General features: G+C 36.9%; 3 protein-coding genes across 9 annotated transcripts in view; 1 reads left to right on the forward strand and 2 right to left on the reverse strand.

The window, feature by feature from the left end:
* PMCA (plasma membrane calcium-transporting ATPase 3) overlaps nucleotides 1-21,233 on the reverse strand; it is a 111,925-nt gene that overhangs the window by 26,796 nt on the left and 63,896 nt on the right. For 4 of the 7 annotated variants that reach the window (XR_016365827.1, XM_089835367.1, XM_089835369.1 and 1 more), the window contains 8 exons: nucleotides 17,702-17,764; nucleotides 15,901-16,098; nucleotides 14,756-14,950; nucleotides 14,403-14,636; nucleotides 12,520-12,645; nucleotides 11,540-11,674; nucleotides 8,884-8,922; nucleotides 627-707 (listed from right to left, as the gene is read on the reverse strand). Coding sequence is in view for 6 of the 7 variants with exons in the window: in XM_089835367.1 (XP_089691493.1) it covers nucleotides 627-707; nucleotides 8,884-8,922; nucleotides 11,540-11,674; nucleotides 12,520-12,645; nucleotides 14,403-14,636; nucleotides 14,756-14,950; nucleotides 15,901-16,060 (970 nt within the window). In the remaining variant the exon portion in view is untranslated. Of the gene's footprint in view, nucleotides 1-626; nucleotides 708-8,883; nucleotides 8,923-11,539; nucleotides 11,675-12,519; nucleotides 12,646-14,402; nucleotides 14,637-14,755; nucleotides 14,951-15,900; nucleotides 16,150-17,701; nucleotides 17,765-21,233 lie in introns of all 7 variants that reach the window. The other 3 variants (XM_089835368.1, XM_089835371.1, XM_089835372.1) reach the window with 3 other exon arrangements.
* On the forward strand, nucleotides 1,864-4,159 carry LOC149679580 (uncharacterized). The gene is made up of 2 exons (XM_089835386.1): nucleotides 1,864-2,122; nucleotides 2,197-4,159. The coding sequence occupies exon 2, from the start codon at nucleotides 2,274-2,276 to the stop codon at nucleotides 3,876-3,878; it is 1,605 nt and encodes a 534-aa protein (XP_089691512.1). The 5' UTR covers nucleotides 1,864-2,122; nucleotides 2,197-2,273; the 3' UTR covers nucleotides 3,879-4,159.
* On the reverse strand, nucleotides 4,134-7,010 carry LOC149679581 (uncharacterized). The gene is made up of 4 exons (XM_089835384.1): nucleotides 6,758-7,010; nucleotides 6,249-6,683; nucleotides 5,996-6,172; nucleotides 4,134-5,934 (listed from the first exon to the last, which is right to left on the reverse strand). The coding sequence occupies exons 2-4, from the start codon at nucleotides 6,538-6,540 to the stop codon at nucleotides 4,619-4,621; spliced, it is 1,785 nt and encodes a 594-aa protein (XP_089691510.1). The 5' UTR covers nucleotides 6,541-6,683; nucleotides 6,758-7,010; the 3' UTR covers nucleotides 4,134-4,618.

A 21,233-nucleotide genomic window follows, 5' to 3' on the forward strand; every position in this document is an offset into this window, starting at 1 on the left:
ACAAGTTACGGGCGCCACGGGGAGCCGCCGACAATTTACGGGCGCCACGGGGAGCCGCCGACAATTTACGGGCGCCACGGGGAGCCGCCGACAATTTACGGGCGCCACGGGGAGCCGCCGACAATTTACGGGCGCCACCGGGAGCCGCCGACAATTTACGGGCGCCACCGGGAGCCGCCGACAATTTACGGGCGCCACCGGGAGCCGCCGACAATTTACGGGCGCCACCGGGAGCCGCCGACAATTTACGGGCGCCACCGGGAGCCGCCGACAAGTTACGGGCGCCGAAATTCGCTTTAATACTCTCACAACCTAACGATTGTATAAGCTAAACGATGATATATCTTCAATCAAAGTACAATAACTGGCAACTAAGGGCGACATGATGAAATATTAACCGTTTTGGAATTACAATAGCGTCTAATCTTCCTATGTATAATTTTGTTCGTACCAGTTCATGGAATGCATTAAAAAATTAACTGTTCTTCGTAAATTCACTTTTAAAAATTATAAATTAAAATGGGTTACAGTTGACTTAAATCTAAACGTAAAAAAATACTACATAAAAAAATTGGTCACTACGGTTTAAAAAAAACGAAACAAAAGAGGGGTAGAAAAACAATTACCATCCAACGGTTCGTCAGGAGAGTTTAGACGGGGAGTCAGGGGGGATAATTCCTTGGTACTGTTAGCGTCTTTACGACATGCTGTTTACGAGAATATATAAATATATAGAGATATGTAATAAAAATTTAACACAAAAATAAACACTCCGTTACACATGCACAAAAATCGTATATATGATCACATAACACAAAATTCGATGGCCACAGCTTTTTGCTCAAATTATATTTGGCATAAGTTATGAATAAAACAATATAATAACGACAATACATAAATGTAGAATATAAGGTATTGAAATTTATCATGCAATTGATATTAAGTATATCCATAAGTAACTCAATAACAATAAGTATGACACTTAACTATTTTTATATAGAGGGTTTTGTTGTACCTTGTTATTGATAGGTGAAAACTTGATATTCATGTTTCGCGCAACTCTAAAATCAAAGTACTATCTCTGGACTTAACAGAGATCGATTCTAAGAACATTTTTAAAAAATAACGTGTTGGTTGACGGGAATTATGTTTTATCCATTATCATTGTCATACTTAATGAAGTTATTGTTGTTAAGTGACTTATGGTGAACATGAATTTCCTAGAATTTTAGCATTTCAAGTATATTACTGTATGATTGTTTTAAAAGAGAACTGACCATCTAACATCTGATACGCGTAGATCAAAACTGGCTGACGAGATAATTTGGGAATTTTTAAATTCACAAGAAAACCTTTTTGGTTAAAATATCTTAATAATTACTTTTGCGCCTTTGGGCTCGACTAGACAGCTTTTTACTATTTTCTTTTTCCAAATGTGTAATCAGTTAAATTTTCTACGTTTAAGACCAACAGTTCTACGTGTCTCTACATCGTAACCCCGAAACTGCCCTAAATGGACTTATTATCACTCGCCCATAATATTAGTGTCAAGCAAATAATTATATCGTATATTACACGAATTCCTAGTGGGTATTCCTCAATAGCAGCTCCTATTGTTGAGTCTTAGTTCTCTTTAGATACAATCAGACAATTAGAACTACAAAAATCAATCCAGGAAATTCATTTAGGATACATATCCATGCATTGAGTTTAAATTTACACAGAAATTATGTAGATTATGCCTTGTAATATACTGAATTGGTAAGTTTTACGACGCTAAAAATTTTCAGTTAGGTACTTCGTGCAGTAAGTCTACTCTCTACAGTTCAGATGTTTTAATATTTCACGAAACCCAACTAGTCGTTTGAATTCGCCTTATGTTTAATCAGCGCCACCTAAGGTGTAGCGGCGACTTTGGGAACTTGAAAAAATCGCGACCAATCAGAGGACGCTGTTTGTCCGACTATTTTTTTTATTGGGGATATTTGGAGAAAAAAATGTTTAGACGAGTGTGATGTAGATTTTAACCATTTTCGGCAACTAAAACGGCTGATTCTCGTTAAAACGGTTAGAAAACTGGCAAATCGTGTTATTCTCGAAGATATATAAGCGTTTAAAACAAGTAAGACAACTTTTTATTCGTTTTATACCCGTTAAATCCATCAAATCGCGTTAAGCCTTGGCTATTTCTTGCAGCATTTTCCATTGATTGACGTCGTTTTCACTGTCCAAGATTTACTTTTCGAGAAATTTAACATTTTACTTAAAGAAACATGGCATCAAAGAACCGTTGTTTCTTAAAATGCTGCAACAACAGTTTGAAATCCCTTTCTTACCATTTTTTCCCAAAAGACGCCACAATGAAACAAAAATGGATTGATGCCATAACTAACGCACTAGGACCGTTGCCCACCGACCTGTATAGCGCCCGAGTTTGTTCGAAACATTTCATAGAATCAGATTATTTCCCCACCGCTAAACCAAAGCCTAAACGCTTAAAACCTCAGTCGTGTCCGTCTGTATTTCGGAATACTAACGTAATGGTTGAAACTGATGAACACGTTCCGAAACAGCCTTTCTGTCGTTTGAGCCCTGAACAAAGAACTGAAATTTTGGAAGAAATGGGAGCTTTGTCTTTTGATCTGGAAGAGCTTGAGGAATCAAATGGCGGTGATATTAAGAAGGTGGAGTTGCAAGATCCCGACCCAGAAAACCCATTACCTAATATTATATGCCTTCACGATGCTGATGAGCTCGAATCTGAGTCTCAGAGAAGCAGTATTGCCTCGGTGCAGTCAAGCCAATCTTTGTCGTTACCTAGCAGCGGAATTTCTTTGAAATCTACATACACTCCTAATACCCCTGGCAAAGTACAACTTGTGAGAAAACAATTAGAATTACTATCCTTGCGTGCCAAAGAAAAATTTACTGTGACTAGATTTGTTAGCAATGATACTGCTATTAGATTTTATACAGGCTTCCCTTCATATGAAGTTTTTTGGGCGTTTTATCAACTTCTGTTACCAGAATGCGCAAAATTAAACTATGTTGGTCAGGAAACGAACCAAATAAGAGATAACACCGATAAAGACTTTCATGAAGTTGTCAAGCCCGGCCGTCCTAGAAAATTAAACCCAATAGAGGAGTTTTTCTTGACACTGGTTCGATTAAGATTGGGAACCCAGGAACAGTTTTTAGCTGATCTGTATAATTTGTCGCAAGGGCATGTTTCACGAATAATTAACACGTGGGTGTTGTTTCTTTACGAACGTTGCCTTCACCTACCAGTTTTTGCTTCATTGGAAAGGGCTCTCGAGTTGACCTCGGCCAAAATAAAAAAACGTTATCCAGATTTACGGATCATCGTAGACTGTACAGAGTTTAAACTTGAAAAACCATCTGCGTCAGAAGCTCAACGAGAAACCTTCAGCGCTTATAAGCATTGCAACACGGTCAAAGCGCTTGTTGGAATGGCTGGATCAGGACACTTAACTTATTGTTCAAACCTATACTGTGGAAGAACATCTGATAAAAAACTTATTCTTCATTGTGGCCTTTTGGACATGTTGGAAGAAGGTGACGGTATCATGGCTGACCGGGGTTTTGATATCGCTAAAGAACTTGCTTTGAAGAAACTGAAGCTATACATTCCTGAATTTCTTCAAGGTCGTGACCAGTTCACCGCATCACAACTCTCCGAAACACGCAAGATTGCTTTTGCCAGAATACACATAGAAAGAGCTATTGGTCGGGTTAAAGAATTTAAAATTTTGAAAGGAGAAATTCCATTGACTTTAACACCTATGCTCGAGAAAATATATGTAGTATGTTGCCATTTGTCAAATTTCACCGGTAAGCTGGTTCAAAAATTGGATTAAAAGTAGATTGTGCTATCTACCGATGGACATCAAAACAGAAAAGTCTATAAATGTTTTTAAAAACAGGCTTAACCAATACATAAAACAAGATATGGTTTAAAGATAATTAATTTTAAAATTTCTAAAGTGAAAAATAATTTTAAATGATTATAAATATTGGAGTGTAAAATAATTTTAAATGAATATACATAATGAAGTGTAAAATAATTTAAACTACAGGACACCTTTGTAAATAAGTTCAGACTTAAAGGTATATCCTAATAAAAGCTTTTTATTATTATTATTATTATTATTATTATGTTTTTGGAGAGGTTTTAATAAAAACGGGCTCATTCGTAAGGCTTACAAAAAGATGTGACACGAGAAACACCACATCGTTACCAGGCTGGGAAATAAGGATATTTTTTAAACTAGTCCTTGGGACCAGTGACCCCTCTAGTCCCCGAAATAATTAACTGGTCTCCGGACTGGTCCCAGCCTTTGTGCTCCAATAGATTTGCAATTAATAAACTGGTCCCGAGGACCAGTAATCCCCACTTTTTGAATTAAAAAACTAGTCCAAGCAATTAATAAACTGGTTTTGGACCAGAGGAAGTGTGCTATTTCCCAGCCTGATCGTTACTCATTGGGAGTTTTGTTTTGGCAGGTCCCATTGCCTACTGCCGTTATCATTTAGACATAAAGATTTTATTTTTTAAAACAAATGGTTAGGATGATACACCAAATTTTCAGTTACGTTCTTACTCAGTTGGTTTTTCAAACATTTCCTTGGCAAAGGATGGTAAGAGATGCATGTAATATTTAGTAGAAAGTTTGGGAAGTAAGCTGCCGTTGGTGAAATTGTTATTTTTCATTATCATCAAAATTTCAATGTCACCAGGTGGTACAAATACCACCAAAAAACACACAGGCATATTGCAAACTAGAAGCTGTCCCTGAATTTGATGGTACACATCCGAATTTTTCTTAAGCTCAAGTTCTTCAGTTTCTTCATCCACAAAGAGATAAAAATTACCAGAGGCAGCTTTTGTCCTAATAGTTTCCTTATTCTTAAAAATAGCGTACGGGCACTTTATTTCTACTAGGTATAGTTGATCTTCAATCAATACAAGGCGATCAGGGCTAGCTCCGAGAAAACAAAACTGCGGGTTGACAATTAATCCAACAGAAGTGTGGCTTTGGGTCTTGATGTTCTGTGTGAATAACGAGAAAGCTGCCGGCTCGTATTTCAACCCATGATCCAATGATTTCGCTGTAACAAAATTCCTCTTTTGTTGAAATGTTTTTACTGGATCAGTCTCATCTCGCATTTTTACAAAAGTTCCAAACATGGATGCCGTGAGCCGATGACTCCTCTGCTTATGCCAATAATGTGAGCGGCTTTGTAAGCGAGTTTTAACCTCAGTATATTTTGATCCAGCTAAATCTACTTGGATACTTTTCAATACCTTAATTTCATTATCAGAAATGTTCAGAAAATTTTCATTCCTTTCCCTCGTTGGAGTTTTAGCTACCCATTCCCACAACTTGTCGATCAAAAATGTATTTTGGTGTATTTTAGGTTGGACTGGAATACACTCGTTCGATTTTATTGTACCGATGACTGGCATACTTATGTCCATTTTGTCAAAGAGTTTAACGAAATTTTCCAATTTTTCTTTAGATATCGGTTGAGACCCCGGTGGCAACACATTAAACGTACGAACCGCGCACCCTAAAAGAGCTTTCCTTGGTTTGGCTGGGTCGTGTTTAACAATTTCCAAATCACTAAGAAGAAACGGCTCGTCTGTTTTTGGTTTCTTGACATGCCACATTTGAAGCCTGCTGGTGCACGTCCCACGTAGCGGCAAGGTTTCAGCTTTTATTCTTACGATGTCAATGAGTTGATATAAAAGTGCTATCGAATGTTTACAATCACCGTCATTTCCCGCAGGGCAAGAGCATGCTATCCATTTTAATTGATTTGGTTCTTTGGCGATATTGAAACAGGCAAACATGTTGTAGGTTTTGGGTCTTCTATCCGCGTCACATGTAGCTCTTATGAAAATGACATTTCCTAGAGCACCGGTTCAACTCTAATTAATCTCAATCAATCAAAATGTCATAATGTGACATACCTTTTCTGTTGCTTTGAATACCTAAAATCTTCTCCTCCCTAAAAAGCATGAATCCTTCCTGTTTCTCACGCTTTGTCTTTGAGTGACTTTCGGCAATCCCATCTGACAAATCTGTTAGAAATACGTTTTCACCCCATCCTTCCTTTGGGGTAACTCTTCCTTGTAAACGAAGGAGTCCTTTTTATGAAATAACAAATTTGGTTTATTTTCAAAAAGGCTGGTGGCCATAATGAATATCAGCAACTTCATTCACCTTCTTTTGACATGTTTGGGTTTACAACCATTACGTCGATGCATGCTTTACACATATAATCATCTATTAAGTCCAGGCTGTCTTCATCCAAATTCACGCAAGTTAGATGGTACCATTCTACGCACAATGAGCATTGCACCATCTTTTTGGAGTTGTCTTTTGGTTGCTGGCACAGGCAATACAACCTAGGAGAATCATCTCCCAAAGTACTTGCAGTTGTAAACGCACACGGTTTTTTCTTCACTTTCGCTGACACAACGTCAGCCAGCTTTCGTTTTGGCAAAGCCATCATGAAGATTTTATGAACAATATGAAGCTTAGGACGTATTTAACGCAAAAACAAAACAGTTCGATCTAAGTAAATTCACAGAAAATGTTAAATTTCTCGAAAAGTAAATCTTGGACAGTGAAAACGACGTCAATCAATGGAAAATGCTGCAAGAAATAGCCAAGGCTTAACGCGATTTGATGGATTTAACGGGTATAAAACGAATAAAAAGTTGTCTTACTTGTTTTAAACGCTTATATATCTTCGAGAATAACACGATTTGCCAGTTTTCTAACCGTTTTAACGAGAATCAGCCGTTTTAGTTGCCGAAAATGGTTAAAATCTACATCACACTCGTCTAAACATTTTTTTCTCCAAATATCCCCAATAAAAAAAATAGTCGGACAAACAGCGTCCTCTGATTGGTCGCGATTTTTTCAAGTTCCCAAAGTCGCCGCTACACCTTAGGTGGCGCTGATTAAACATAAGGCGAATTTCAAAATATTGACTGGAAGGCATCGGTAAAACATCGAAATTTTGAAACGTTTCTAATATACACGTTCTTGTGAAATCGAAAACGATCTTTCGAGATTATTACGATAAAACTTAACTAGTTGGTTTTTAAGTGAAATACACATATGAACCTAAGCTACAAATGCTTAAAACCAGTTGTAAGTTGAATTACCAAATTGAAATTTGAATGAATTGAATTAATTTGGTAAGGAATAAAGATCTTCGATTTATAAAATTGCAAAACATTTTATAAAGCTAAGATATTTACTAATTTCATTTGATTTGATTCTTATACTAAAACATTCTATCTAAAGACATCGGGCTTCTACTTTCTTTAATCTACAATAACAATTAAAACTAATCGTTCAACTAACTATAGGGAGTCGGGCTTCGCAACCCTAAGATGGTTACCATTATTTAGTACATTTTAAAAACACAACTCTACAAAACACAGTTAATACACATCATAATTCACCAGACTAAATAACAGACTTCACATTGTTAAACACCGGAATTAAGAATTGTTCGCGTTTGATTATATTGTTATCTTGGACAAATTAAACGATTACGCTTGAACGGTAACCATCTTAGTTCGTAATAATTTCCTAATATCAGATGCGGATCTAACAGAAATTATCCAATATATTCCAAGTCACTCAAATTAATAGCGTATCGGAGATACTGACGGTTTGTCATTAACTACAGTGTCTTCGTTTATAATTTTTCGTTTGTTAGCGCAAGATGTAACCACAAAGCGTATTCAATCAAAAATCCTAAAAAAACCACTAATAATTTAAACTACGAGCCAGAACGACTTGTATGAAGACTTAGATCCAGGAGCTGGAAGCCACGCAATAATAAAGGCATGGCGTGTGGGCACGGTTTTCACCAATGGTGTGCGAGTACTCGTTATGTTCGAGTACTAGACTAGATACTCTATAAGAACATATTGAAATGCTCGAGAAAAATTCTACTAGCTTTGTAACTAATTAAATACTCGAATCCAAGGCTTATAATTTTAGCAGACGATGTGCTCATGAGCATTTATTTTGAAAATAACCCGTTTCATGTTTCATTGTTCACTAACATTCTTTTAAACTTGTTAGATATTAAATATTAGATATTAGAAAACTGAACATCTTCGTTATTTTCTAAAAATTTACTCGATTAATGCTCGATAAGTAAATATGTGGGACTCGATAAATACTCCAAAAAAAAAGAGCCAATAAGATCATTTAAACTTTTCGTTACGTGTTGGAGGGAGGGACTGGGCTATGAGTCGGACTGAAGTAAATACTAATTAGCCGTTCTCCATTCCTACTTCTAAAATTAAAGCTATCCCTGGTAACACTAATACTTCAAAATATAACGCTTTAAAAACCATTCTAGGTATCCTCGCATATTGTCGCCCTACGAACGCCTTTTAATCGGGCTCTCTTTGTGACAGTATAGAAACCACATCTTGTAGCATCATCAAACGAAAATAATTAAACGAAGAACAACGTATCAATGACGTTTACCAAATAATTCGATCATGCTATCCTCGTATTGAGAGATATCACTATCTATATTACATTAATAGGCGTGGCCAATCTCCCAATTTCATACCAATACAACTAACTATTATGTCTAAATTGATTGGATAATTTCCGTACAATCGACATCTAGATTTAATTAAAACTATTATACTATCCAAAATAGTGCATAAAAATCCTCTTTACATTATCCTATTTAAAAGGTTATTTATTCCCTTATGAACATGCATGCACCCAAGTATCAGAGAGATGGGGGACCAAAATTTGTCATCTGTCGTTTGTTTTAAAAATATAACGGAAAAAACAAACAAATAATCACCTGTGCCATCTTTCTTCTTTTTACGATTCTTTTTGGCTTCTGTATTTTGAGATTACATGCAGGCATAAACGGGAAAATAGTCAAAAAAGATTAGTCGATGTGGCCATTTAAACGCGCGTGGTGGTGGTGGATAACACCATATTATAGGTAATTCCCGACACTCAGCCCTAGTAAAAAATGGGGAGGTACAAGCCGTATAATAAATTCGGGTGGTCCGAGGTTACACACCTAAATGGATCATTCTGGTGGTGGTACATTTTGAAAAATGCAATTGGAACGATAAGATACAATAGGGACTGTAAGATTTTTATAACACCAATAGAGTGTCTTCGAGTTTGCTCTGTCCAGGTTTTAAAATCGAAAGTAAAATTTATTCCGCAGTTTTCAGTGGCTTACTTCCGACTTTAATTTGGAGCAAAATTAAAGACCTTTTTTTGTTAATAACGATGGGGTTTCAAGAGATTTTAGTGTTGTGCTTCAGTTTTCAGTGATAAACATGAGAAGTTTCCATGATCAAGGCGATGATATAAAAAAGTGGCTACTATTAACTTATTCCATTTACTTGTCTGGGACACTCTGAAAGCGCACTGGGAAATTTTCTATGTTCCATTGTAATTCACTATAAGATGCTCCGAACATGAAGCATATTTTGTTTACAGAGCAATCTGAAATTAACTATCCTGGCCCTCTGCCAGATTTTATGACGCAATTGAGCAAGTAGCCAGCGATCTCTGAGCAGCAATGAGCACGTATGAGATGAAGGCTTGGAGAGACCAAATTCTCTGCACATGCGCAATAGGCGCAACAGTGAAGCTATAGTTAACCACTCTGATCTCTGTGAGCCAGTAACCGTCTTTTTGTATTTACCCTTTTTGAATCCGAAAGACAACATTTCAAAGATAACAACAAAATTGTGAAAAACTTTTATTTTTGAAATTACTTTAAGTTAAATGACATTAAATTTAAAGTTACTAATTCCAATATATCTTGTCTTTCCGTCGTTTAAATTGCATAAATTTTGCATACACGGGCATTTACAACTACGCTAGTGGTTAATCGAGACACTTTTGCAAAATGTCAATTATTTAACTAATTTATTCGCCTAATTAGTTACATAATTGACATTTTGCAAAAGTGTCTCGATTAACCACTAGCGTAGTTGTAAATGCCCGTGTATGCAAATTTTATGCAATTTAAACGACGGAAAGACAAGATATATTGGAATTAGTAACTTTAAATTTAATGTCATTTAACTTAATGTAATTTCAAAAATAAAAGTTTTTCACAATTTTGTTGTAATCTTTGAAATGTTGTCTTTCGGTTTGTAAAGCCTTGAAATTTTTTATTTGAAACACTTGCTTGGAAATGAGCAGAAACTAAAGGCATATGAACAACCCCTCCCCCCTTCCCAAGTTGGCTTTAGCTCGACCTTAACGGATCACGTGACGTCTGACTCCTGGGCTGTGCGCCGAGGTAGGTGCGCGTGAGAGATAGATTGGGCTGAGCCGTTTTAGTTGCCTTCCCTTCTCCCGCTTTGACTCTCCTTATACATGCTCACTGTGAGCAGGTAATTGGAATACGCCATATTAAATACGTACTCATGAGGGTCAAAAACCTTTTAACTGATATTTGTTTAGCAATAAAACTTCTTCACGTAGTATCACCTGAACACAACACTAATATATCCACAAATTCATGGTATTACGCTTAAGATTTCGTTCGAAAAAGTTAAATGGGATGGGGGTGTACATGTGGTCATGACTGTCATCACATGCAATGTAAATAATTTCATTTTCAAATATACTGAATAATAGTATACATATGAAAAATTTGATTTGGGTCCAATTCAATTTTCCATATATTATCTAAACTGATGTGGTATACACATAAACTGAAGAAATTTGGATAAAGTAGGTTTCGTTTTTTGGATGGCAACCAACTCATGCTTTTGCGGAATAAAACGAAGTTTGAAAAATATTATTTAAACCCAAATTTGAGCTATTACAGAAGGAGTACTAAAATGAATCAACAAGAATTTTATGGTTTTAATAAGCCCACTAAAATGTTTCGTACAAAGAAGCTTTCCTCAATAAGTTTATAAGATATATTCCATAAGTATTATACTTCGTAATGCTAAGCCTTTGACAGCGCCTCACCAGGCATCGCTTTACCAGAATCTATGACGTTTCACCTACGTCACTTCATGACAAGGTCTCAGTATCCAGTGACAAACTTATGGAACATACCTTACTGTGGGGTGAATTTTGTAGATTCAAGTACACGTGGTATCCTAAAGGACGCTTGTTGAGTCATTTAAGCACCCCTTATTGATAAAATTAAGATTGTGTAATTTAAAATTTGCCATAATTTTGATGTGCAATGTGTCGTACTCTTCGGAGCCTCAAGTGCTCTGCGGAACTGAACTGAACTGAAGGATACTGGTTTAATACGCCAAAAACCGTTTTATGCGCAATTAAAGGCATTTGGGGGCTTCTTGAATTTTTGCCTATTTTTTTTACCCTATTTTGAGGGGTCGGGGCTGTAGCATTGTGCATTATTAAACCCATTATGTTATTATTGGGCTATATTCCGAGCTTAAGGGTTCAAGAGTTAGGGTCGAACATGATAAAACGAAATAGAAACTGGGTTACAGCACCTTTCTTTCGCTTCTTTTTCTGGGCATCATCTTCCGTTCTGGCAGCACCGAGGAGGGTGAAGATGATACCAGCCTGGGAATTCACTCCGACTGCTGTTACCACCATTTTCCCACTTCCCTCCATGACATGGGTACCTAAGAAATAAACGGCGTTTTTGAAATTACAAACCTTTTTTGAAAAGAAAATATCCACTAACGACTATTTCACAATTTACTGCTTAAATTTTGCTGCGAGTGAGTACTGTCATGGATAAGGAATACGCGTGAGGAAATTGGTTTTCATGCTACAGGATAGGCAACTCCCTATTTCCGACGGCAACTTATTCGAAATAAATACTCATTTGCAGGATTTAAATCTCGAGATTTTCGATTCGGACAAATGGATATTTCTTTCGTCTCTTGTCAGCACGCACAAAGCTACGTTACATTGAGACCTAGGTTTGCGCGTGCTGACAACCGAAGCTGGAATAATAAGAATAAACTGCCGTCGGAAATAGGGAGTTGCCTATCCTGTAGCGTGAAAACAAATTTGCTCACGCGCATCTTTTATCCATGGTATTATGTAGGCCTGTGCGAGTACTCGAATGAAGGCGAGTACTCGATCGAGTCTCGATACCAATTGAAAGACTCGACTCGAGATTCTATAAGAGCTTTTTCAAGGACTCGAGACTCGACTCGAACCCTAAAAAACTGGACTCGCACAGGCCTAGTATTATGTACTGGGCTTAAATAGTACGCGTGAGTACTCTAGTAGTAAATATTTCCCAAGACCCAATAATACTTGACGAGAGACTAAATTACGAATATTCAGAAAGATAATTTATTCCTGAATGTTGCCCCTTCAACTAATGACTAATTCGTTATTTACAATTAAAATCTTTTCGTTACACTCGCGAGTACTAAGCTTAAATAGTAAATCTTTGGCCAGGGCCCCAAAAAATACTCATATTCAACCTAGTAGTTAGCAAAAGATCTCTTACCCGAATAAAGTACAGGATCGGTGGCCTCCCCCTTTTTGACATGATCAGACTCTCCTGTTAAGGAACTTTCGTCTACTTTCAGATCGTTACTTTGGATAACTATACCATCCGCTGGAAGCAAGTCGCCTGCATAAATACAACAATAAAGAAAATCATTAGCAATTTTTAAATTACATGACAGTTAGAACCCCTTGTTCATGACGTAGTACTGGCAAAGTAGCAAGTCCCTATTATAACGTCATCACCCATGACGGGCTTATTACAGTCAATTTTGAATTATTTATTATAACTATTAGAACCTTATGGTAGTCGAGATTCAACACTAATTTCCAATTAATGATATTAAAACAGAGAATATAGGATTAAATTCGTCAACCCCCTTTGCAAATTCATTTTGGACAATGCAAAAAGCCTCAAGAAAGTGGCTAAATGTGCGCCCGTTTTTTGTTATTTAGAGTTCAATAAATTGCCCCTTTCCAATATAACCCTAAACTTAACAGGTTTTCATCTAAAACATCGATACCGTTTCCAAATTATTGCTTGTTTATCGCGTCATACTCATGCAAGTTAGAGTTAGGTTGCATGACGTAGTACTGGCAAAGTAGCAAGTCCCTATTTATTTATTTATTTATTTAGTGGAACTCGAGGGATAGGGTTGTGAAGCCACCAGGGCTTGAGTACAACCCCCCTCCATGGTAAAAACAAAAACAGCATAGTAGCACATAAAAAAGAACAATATGAACAGAAAGAAAACAAAAACAAAAACCAACAAAATAAATTAATTAAAAAAAACACTAATGGACACACGGGCACACACACTGGCGGTTAGGGGACGGAAGAGAGCCAGGTCGAGACGGCGAGTCGAAACGACTTTCGGCCAGGAGAGTCGAGGAGGGCGGGGGGGAGCGCGTTCCAGTCATTCACCACACGGGCAGTGAAGTGGTGCTGGCGATGGCGAGTGCGGGCTTATTACCCATGACGGGCTTATTACAGTCAATTTTGAATTATTTATTATAACTATTAGAACCTTATGGTAGTCGAGATTCAACACTAATTTCCATTTAATGATATTAAAACAGAGAATATGGGATTAAATTCGTCAACCCCCTTTGCAAATTCATTTGGGACAATGCAAAAAAGCAGAGTGAAAGTGGATAAATGTTCGCCTGTTTTTGTTATTACAAACCCAGTAAAATGCCCCTTTTCCCAAATATCACTATATTGAATACGTTTTTATCCAAAATTTCACAAATTATTGCCACCTTTTCCACAATATTGCTATTTTAGTCACATTCTACCCTAAAAAGAGGCGCTCTTTTAGCCACTCGTCGTTTCTCGACCATTCACATTCACTTTTGAATTCTGTCCAAGTGGGCTACAACTATATTATCTCCCATTTGCCAAAGTTTTCCGTATAATATATATTGCATTGAAAGTAGTAAATCAGCACTTTTAATTTTTGTGACGTGATGAATGCACACTTTTTTTCGAACACGATTTATTAAGGTTTAAAAATCGGAACAAAAAAAAAACACTAAACTTCACCACTCGCTTCAAGCAAATGAGAAAATGGCTACCCCGTTTGATATTTTAATCATAAGTTTATAAAATATGTTCCATAAGAATGACACTTATAGAGAAATTGACTACACGCGGTTTAGCAGTGCAGTCCATCTTCCCATTTAGTCAGCATTATTACTAAGCCTTTGACAGCAGTGCCTCACCAGGCGTATGTCGCTTTACCTCGAATCTATGACCTAGGTCACTTAAAAATTACAAGCTCCAGTTTCTAAGTTACCAGTGACAAACTTATGGAACATATCTCATGAACTTATGTATGTTTTAATGGAGTAAAAATACGAAAGAGGGTAAATGGTACTTACCGTATTTCACTTGACATATATCCCCTACTACGATTTCATTAACGAGTAACTGTAGTAATTCCCCGCCTCTGATCACAGTAAACTTATGTTCGCATTCTATCCTGTTTTGCAATCCTCGAAATTGTCTCTCCTTGGTATAATCGTTGAACGCCGTTACTATAACAACGATGATTACGGATACTAAAATTGCAGCACCTTCGATCCACCCGGCTTCCGCCTCCCCTTCTTCTGGAACTGAAAAGTACAAAACAATATTCATTTTAAAAAAAAATTATTGTGTTCAATGATGGAAAACAGAAGATCAATTGATGCTGAACACATCCACCAGTGTACCAAGCTTGGGTCATACATACCTCCTACATCTGGAGGTGGTTTGTAGAAGGCGAGACCTAGCGACACGACAGCCGCTACTTCCAAAATAATTAACGTTACGTCTTGTAGCGCCTCCCATACTAACTGTAAGAATGTTTTGGGAGGTTTGGGTGGGATAGAGTTGGGACCAAACGTTTCCCGTCTGTGTTCCAAGTCAGCCGCAGACCCGCTTAGCCCTAAAATAAAAAAAAAATCGCAAACAAAATTAATTCTCTAATTCAAATTAAGTTAATACTAGTCATAAAAACGTCATTTATACCGCATATTATATTTCAAAAATGGGTGGTAGGGCCGAACTACAATGAGGGTCAATTTTGAGTTGAAAATGTACAACATTTTGCTATAAGGGACACCGTAAACATTGAAGGGGGTCATCGGAGCCGTTGAGGTTAAGTCCGCCCATGGACTAGTGGTGGTAGAGAGGGGTGTAGACTGTGTATCCCTCCCTCTGGGCGGGCTCTTGCAAGAGGGGATACTGTACGCACCCAGTAGGGGGATGACACTAAGCTAAGAGATAGAAGGCTTTGACGTTTGCATACCTATACTACAATTACTCTATAGTACCGGGGAAAAACACCATCTCTTGGCCCTAACCAATATGCTAACTAACAGTTTGACCCCCCCCCCCCAACTTCAACCCAACAGCTCCGTTCTGTTCTTTACGGATGACCGCTTAAATTTACGTTAGGAGTCTATAACACAATGCTAATGGAGACTGGATTTCTGTTGGCTGAGCAGTACGTCACACCGTCCCCTAAGTCTTACGATGGCAGCCATATTGGTGGTGGGTTTCGGCTTTCCTTCTGTATTGAACCCATCAACATGCCCACGTAAATTAACTCACGAATCTTAGCTACTCCCCCCGAAAAAAAGCCATTTGATTAAGGGGTCATCCATAAAACCCTCCAATCGTACGGCGGCTCCTAGGGAAAAATATCACAGAACACTATTGACTCAAAATTGAGTTTACATAGAACCCACTGTACTTCAGTCCTACAACCTTTTTGGAACACCCAGTTAGAAGAAGAAGGTTAACTTCTATGTAACTAATAAGTTATCCATGATAGTACTGTTCTACACGATAACTTTGGATTAAGTCAAACGTAATTTAAGGCGAGACACTTACCATCGGTAGGCGATGTGTAAAGCTTCCTACAAAATTCCTGAACACCTCCGTATTCGTTTCGTATCCTTTCGACAGCCTCCCTGCCCCGAGTCTCCATGAGCTCCCGGAGCTGCTTGACGCTAACTCCATATTGAGCCGGTCTGCCGTCCACCAGCGACATGTCGGTCTACCTCTCCCCGAACGGGTGTTATCCAACGGCTTTAGCGAGAAAAAATAACCAACAAACCTCCGTAAGAGACGCTTACTTCACTTACAAAGTTCAAAAAAAAAAAAAAAAAATGTTTGGAAAAACATCAATTATAAAAAATATAACATAAAAAAATTAAAAATAATTATAATCTAATACTAGATAACACTTTCTAAAGATTGTAATCAGCTTAAAATTCTGAACTGCTATCCTTTCTTTCTGAAATTGAGCTATCTCAGTTGTGAATTCAGTGCTTAGGTAAAACGTCACGGGCTTGGCTTTGGCAATGGGCGGCCATGTTTGGCACCAGCGTGGGAAATAAGGCGGTGGCACAGGGCAAATGACCAGTTTAAAAATTAAACCGAAGGGGGGGGGGGGTCAGTGGTCCACTTAAAGAATTCAAGGGTAACCAGAGTCCAGTCATTAACTCAAATATTTTAATTGCCGACTTCTTTAGTTTAGCGATCAACGTGCCCTGGTCAAAGGTCATGGACCAGTCTATTTATTCCGGGACAGGGGGGTCGCTGGTCTAATGTCCAGTTACTAAAAAATCCTTATTTCCCACCCTGTTTGGCACCGTTTTGGTTCTATGGGTCAATAGCATGGGTAACGTCACACTAAGGCTTCTGAGATGACTCTATCTCTTGGCTCACTAACGACCTGGCAACACTGTGGGCAAAGGCCAAAAAACTCTTTAGTAGAAACTGTATTTGGGACTGAAATATGACAGTTCTTTAATATCTGGACCTTCTTGGTTGGGCCCGGCTAAGGTAAGGAGGTAAGAGGATAGCTAATGTCACAGCTACGCTAGTTGAAGCTAAACTACTTCCGTCTACAAATGCCACTTCCAAATGTGGAAAACTGTTTCGCTGGAAACAATGCAGTCTTGGCGCCAACATTCATGTTAAATATTTGGGGCAAAAACCGGAAGTAAACAGTTCCCTCCTTGATCTAAACTTTTTACCTAATTGAAATATTGTTGAAGAAATAAAGCAATAAACAGGGTTTTCCAAAAGGGTGATAGGATCAATTTACAGCGAGTTCTATTGGCGATTTTGAGTCGAAAATTTTCTATGACATTATTTATGATTGTAGTGTTTTAGTGATGACCCCATTAATTAAAATTAAAGAAGTGAAAGACAATACTAATTAAAGTAAGGGGTCATCCGTAAAACACGTCATTCCTAAATTGTAAACTGTGGTCTTTTAGACAAAATATCAGAACATTTTCAATTCGAATTTTCCATAGAACCCATTGCACTTCGGTCCTACAACACCCTCTTTGGAACACCCTGTATATTTCCAAGGTGTAAACAAGAAGCGATATCTAGTTTACTAGGAAGAAGGTATAAGATGCCTAAGTGTTCGCACGCCATCCGTAAAAAGAGGCCGGGCTATTTCACCTCTCCTCAGTCGGAAAATACGTAATTTTCGTCATTCGCGACGCACTGACGTGAGTTTTCAAGAACCAATGAGATACTGGTTGTAATTTAGAGGCGGGGATTTATTCCGGACCTACGTTTGGACTAGAGATAAAGCTAGAAATGTGGCGAAATTATACCTTCTCCCTAGTAAACTAGATATCGCTTCTTGATGTATAGTTAAATAGTTTACCTCAATTATTGCATGGGTAAGCATGAATACATAATTTCAGGAAGAAATCCACATTTGATCTTCCTGCAAAAGATTAAAAAACGAAAATATTTAATAAAACATTTGATTTAAAAAAAACTAAGTGTAACAAATAAAACGATTGGATATTTATAATAGTCAATAACAACAGCTTTATTAATCTTTGAATTAATATAAAAATAACTATATATTAATTAAATAAGCCTATGAGAAACATAATTAAATACAAGCTGAAAAGAGTAAACTCATCTTCAATAGAAACCGTGTAAAATAAAACTATTTTCAGAGTGAAACGAGTTTGAATTTTATTGGACGTAGCGTGTTAAGGGAGGTCAAGCGCGACTTTACGGGGTCATGAACTAAACTAGACACGAAAGGACAAGGGTCAACTTAGTACGTGATCCCACGACTCGTCGCCCAACTTGTAAAGCGAGAAAAGGATTGAATAATTCATGCATTTACAGGTAAAAAAACGTGTATCCTAGACCTCCCTAGGGCCCCACTATTTGAGTCTTCAAATGCTTAACTAGGCCTAGGCCTATATAAAGATAGCTCGGTCTTGTTAGGATTTATGAGCAAAAGGTATTCTATTGAAGTATAAATAAAATCACCAAGCTTTTTTTCTATATTGTCAACTTCATTCATTTATTATACAGAAACAATAATGACAGGGTTTATTATTATAAGCATAAGTTTATAAGATATGTTCCATAAGTATGTCACTACCCATACTTCGTAATGTTAGAGGCTTAATGAGAGCTAGTTCAAGAACGACGTGAGAATTGACTACACTCGGTTTTGCAGTCCATCCTCCTCTTTAGTCTGTACTAAGCCTTTGACAGCGCCTCACTAGGCGTCGCTTTACGAGAATCTATGACCTACATCACTTCATGCATGGAGGAAAAACAAGCTCTCATTAACGAGTGACACACTTATGGAACATATTTATAAACTTATGTTATAAGTACGATTTTTCCCCCGTTATTTTTCCAAGGTAAAACTACAATTTTCCCCCGATATTTTTTCAAGGTGAAACTACGATTTTCCCCCGATTTTTTTTCAATGTAAAACTACGATTTTTTTTCAATGTAAAACTACGATTTTTTTTCAATGTAAAACTACGATTTTCCACCCGATTTTTTTTCAAGGTAAAACTACGATTTTCCACCCGATTTTTTTTTCAAGGTAAAACTACGATTTTCCACCCGATTTTTTTTTTCAAGGTAAAACTACGATTTTCCACCCGATTTTTTTTCAAGGTAAAACTACGATTTTCCACCCGATATTTTTTCCAGATAAAACTACGATTTTCCACCCGATATTTTTTCCAGATAACTACGATTTTCCACCCAATATTTTTTCCAGATAACTACGATTTTCCACCCAATATTTTTTCCAGACAACTACCATTTTCCCCCGATATTTTTCCAATGTAAAACTACCATTTTGCCCCGATATTTTTCAAATGTAAAACTACCATTTCCCCCCCCCCCCCGATATTTTTCCAAGGGAAAACCTCAATTTTCCCCTGATATTTCTCAAGGTAAAACCTAATCTAATGTACGGATTTGTCTATTATTCACATACGTTTTATGATTTTATACATCCTACCTATCTGTTAGTGAAATCTTCACCCATTAATTTTGAAATTTTAAAATGAACTTTTATATACAGTGTATATCTTAAATTGCAATCTTGAAAGGGTCAAATTTTCGCGCTTTATTTCGAGTCAAATAATGGGATATCAAATTGAGTTTTAAGCGGGAAACGACGGAGCTTATCAGTTGTTTTTTTATGAGCTACAAAATGTTTCGCGGATTTTTTATCTATTCCGGAAACTAAACGACAAAATTATTTCGCCAGGAAAATAATCAAATTTACATCAACTGATAAAACAAGCAATTAAATTTGTATTTCAAATTATGATAACGGGTAATTAGATGGTTGCGCAAAACAGTAAAAGTAAATATTATTAATTAAAACTGACCCGCGATTAAAAAATAATACCAAGAATAATTAAGCAGACAGACATTGAGGGTTTTAATATAACACTAAACCGCAAATATTTTTTTACACCCCCAAATTAGAATTGTACTTAAATAGTAAAAAATCTCACGGCTACAAAATGGGTCAAATTACGACCAAATCGGAGAAATTTAGTTGTTTAGCATCATTAATTTAATATTTTTAAAATTTTGTGATTTCAATGGCCCCTAAAACAAGTCTGGGAAATAAGAATATTTTTCAACCAGTGACCCACCTAGTGTCCAAAATAATAAACTGGTCCTAGTAGTCCCCCCCCCCCTAAGTTCCCTTATAGATTTGCAATTAATAAACACAGGTCCCAAGGACCAGTAACCCCATTTCTTGAATTTAAAAACTGGTCCAAGCAACAACGGGATTTGGACCAGAGGAAGTTTTTAAAGACTACAAATTTGGGACAGACTTCAATCTAAGAACGTTGCTGAACCTATAATTTATCCAAGTGTGCCTACGCGGTTAAAGTAGAGCTAATTGCTCCACATGAACATTTCTTTGTTTTAGGGGTCAATCAATGGTTGGAAGCACATATCTCCGTAACTAAATGAAATGTTATTATAGACAGTCCCCATGTTCTTTGACACTTTCGAGCTCAGTTTGATCACAAGAACGCAACACACCCTTTAATTTATGGCAGACTTATCAGAAACACCCTGTACATGGTACCATGCCTTAGGTTTTGTTGAAAAATAGAATATGATATGGCTACAAAACATGTCAAATAACAACCACAAGAGTTAGTGATTCAAATAGTTTGAACGTGATCCAATTTTAGTTAATTCACATGAAAATTAATGTAAAACTGATTCATCGATTAAACATATGGGCAGAGTTAATTAATAACAATTAAAATGAGAGAAATTTTATCAAAATTAACTCAATCTCACATTCGTAGATCGTAAAGGCACATTTTCTTTAACAAATTTTAGAATTTAATGCCATTTATATTTTAATTAATTTTGATTAAAACGTGGGAACAAAAACAGATCGTAAAGGCACATTTTATCTAACACATTTTTGAATTTAAATCCATTTTATATTTTAATTAGTACAGATTTCAACGTGGGATCAAAAACAGTCGCTAAGCCTAACCAACACGTTTACCGGCATTTAAAAATAAAATGTAATTAACTTACGATTTTAAGGAAGCTTCCAATTATTGAAATAACAACTCGCGATAATTCACAACTCTACACACACAATTAAACAACCTAAATTAACTAAAATAGGTAGTCATAAACCGCAAATTCAATACTGGCTCCTGCAAAATTTGTCCGAGAAAAAAACCCACTGAACTTCGTTCGACCACTGCAAAACTGCAAGAGATTAAACCCTATCGGCTATCCTCGAAAAAAATAAAGATACGAAAACCATACAAAGCTAAAAACCACACACGGTCACACCCCTTTGACCCCAATTTTGAAATAAAACTTTCTTTTCAAATAAAAACTTTCAAAACGAGCTTTCATTGAAT

The sequence above is a fragment of the Phalangium opilio genome, unplaced genomic scaffold (genome assembly GCF_054372755.1).
Source record: "Phalangium opilio isolate 3A_F unplaced genomic scaffold, DU_Popi_V2 ptg000041l_1, whole genome shotgun sequence".
In the NCBI taxonomy this organism is placed as follows: Eukaryota; Metazoa; Arthropoda; class Arachnida; order Opiliones; family Phalangiidae; genus Phalangium; species Phalangium opilio.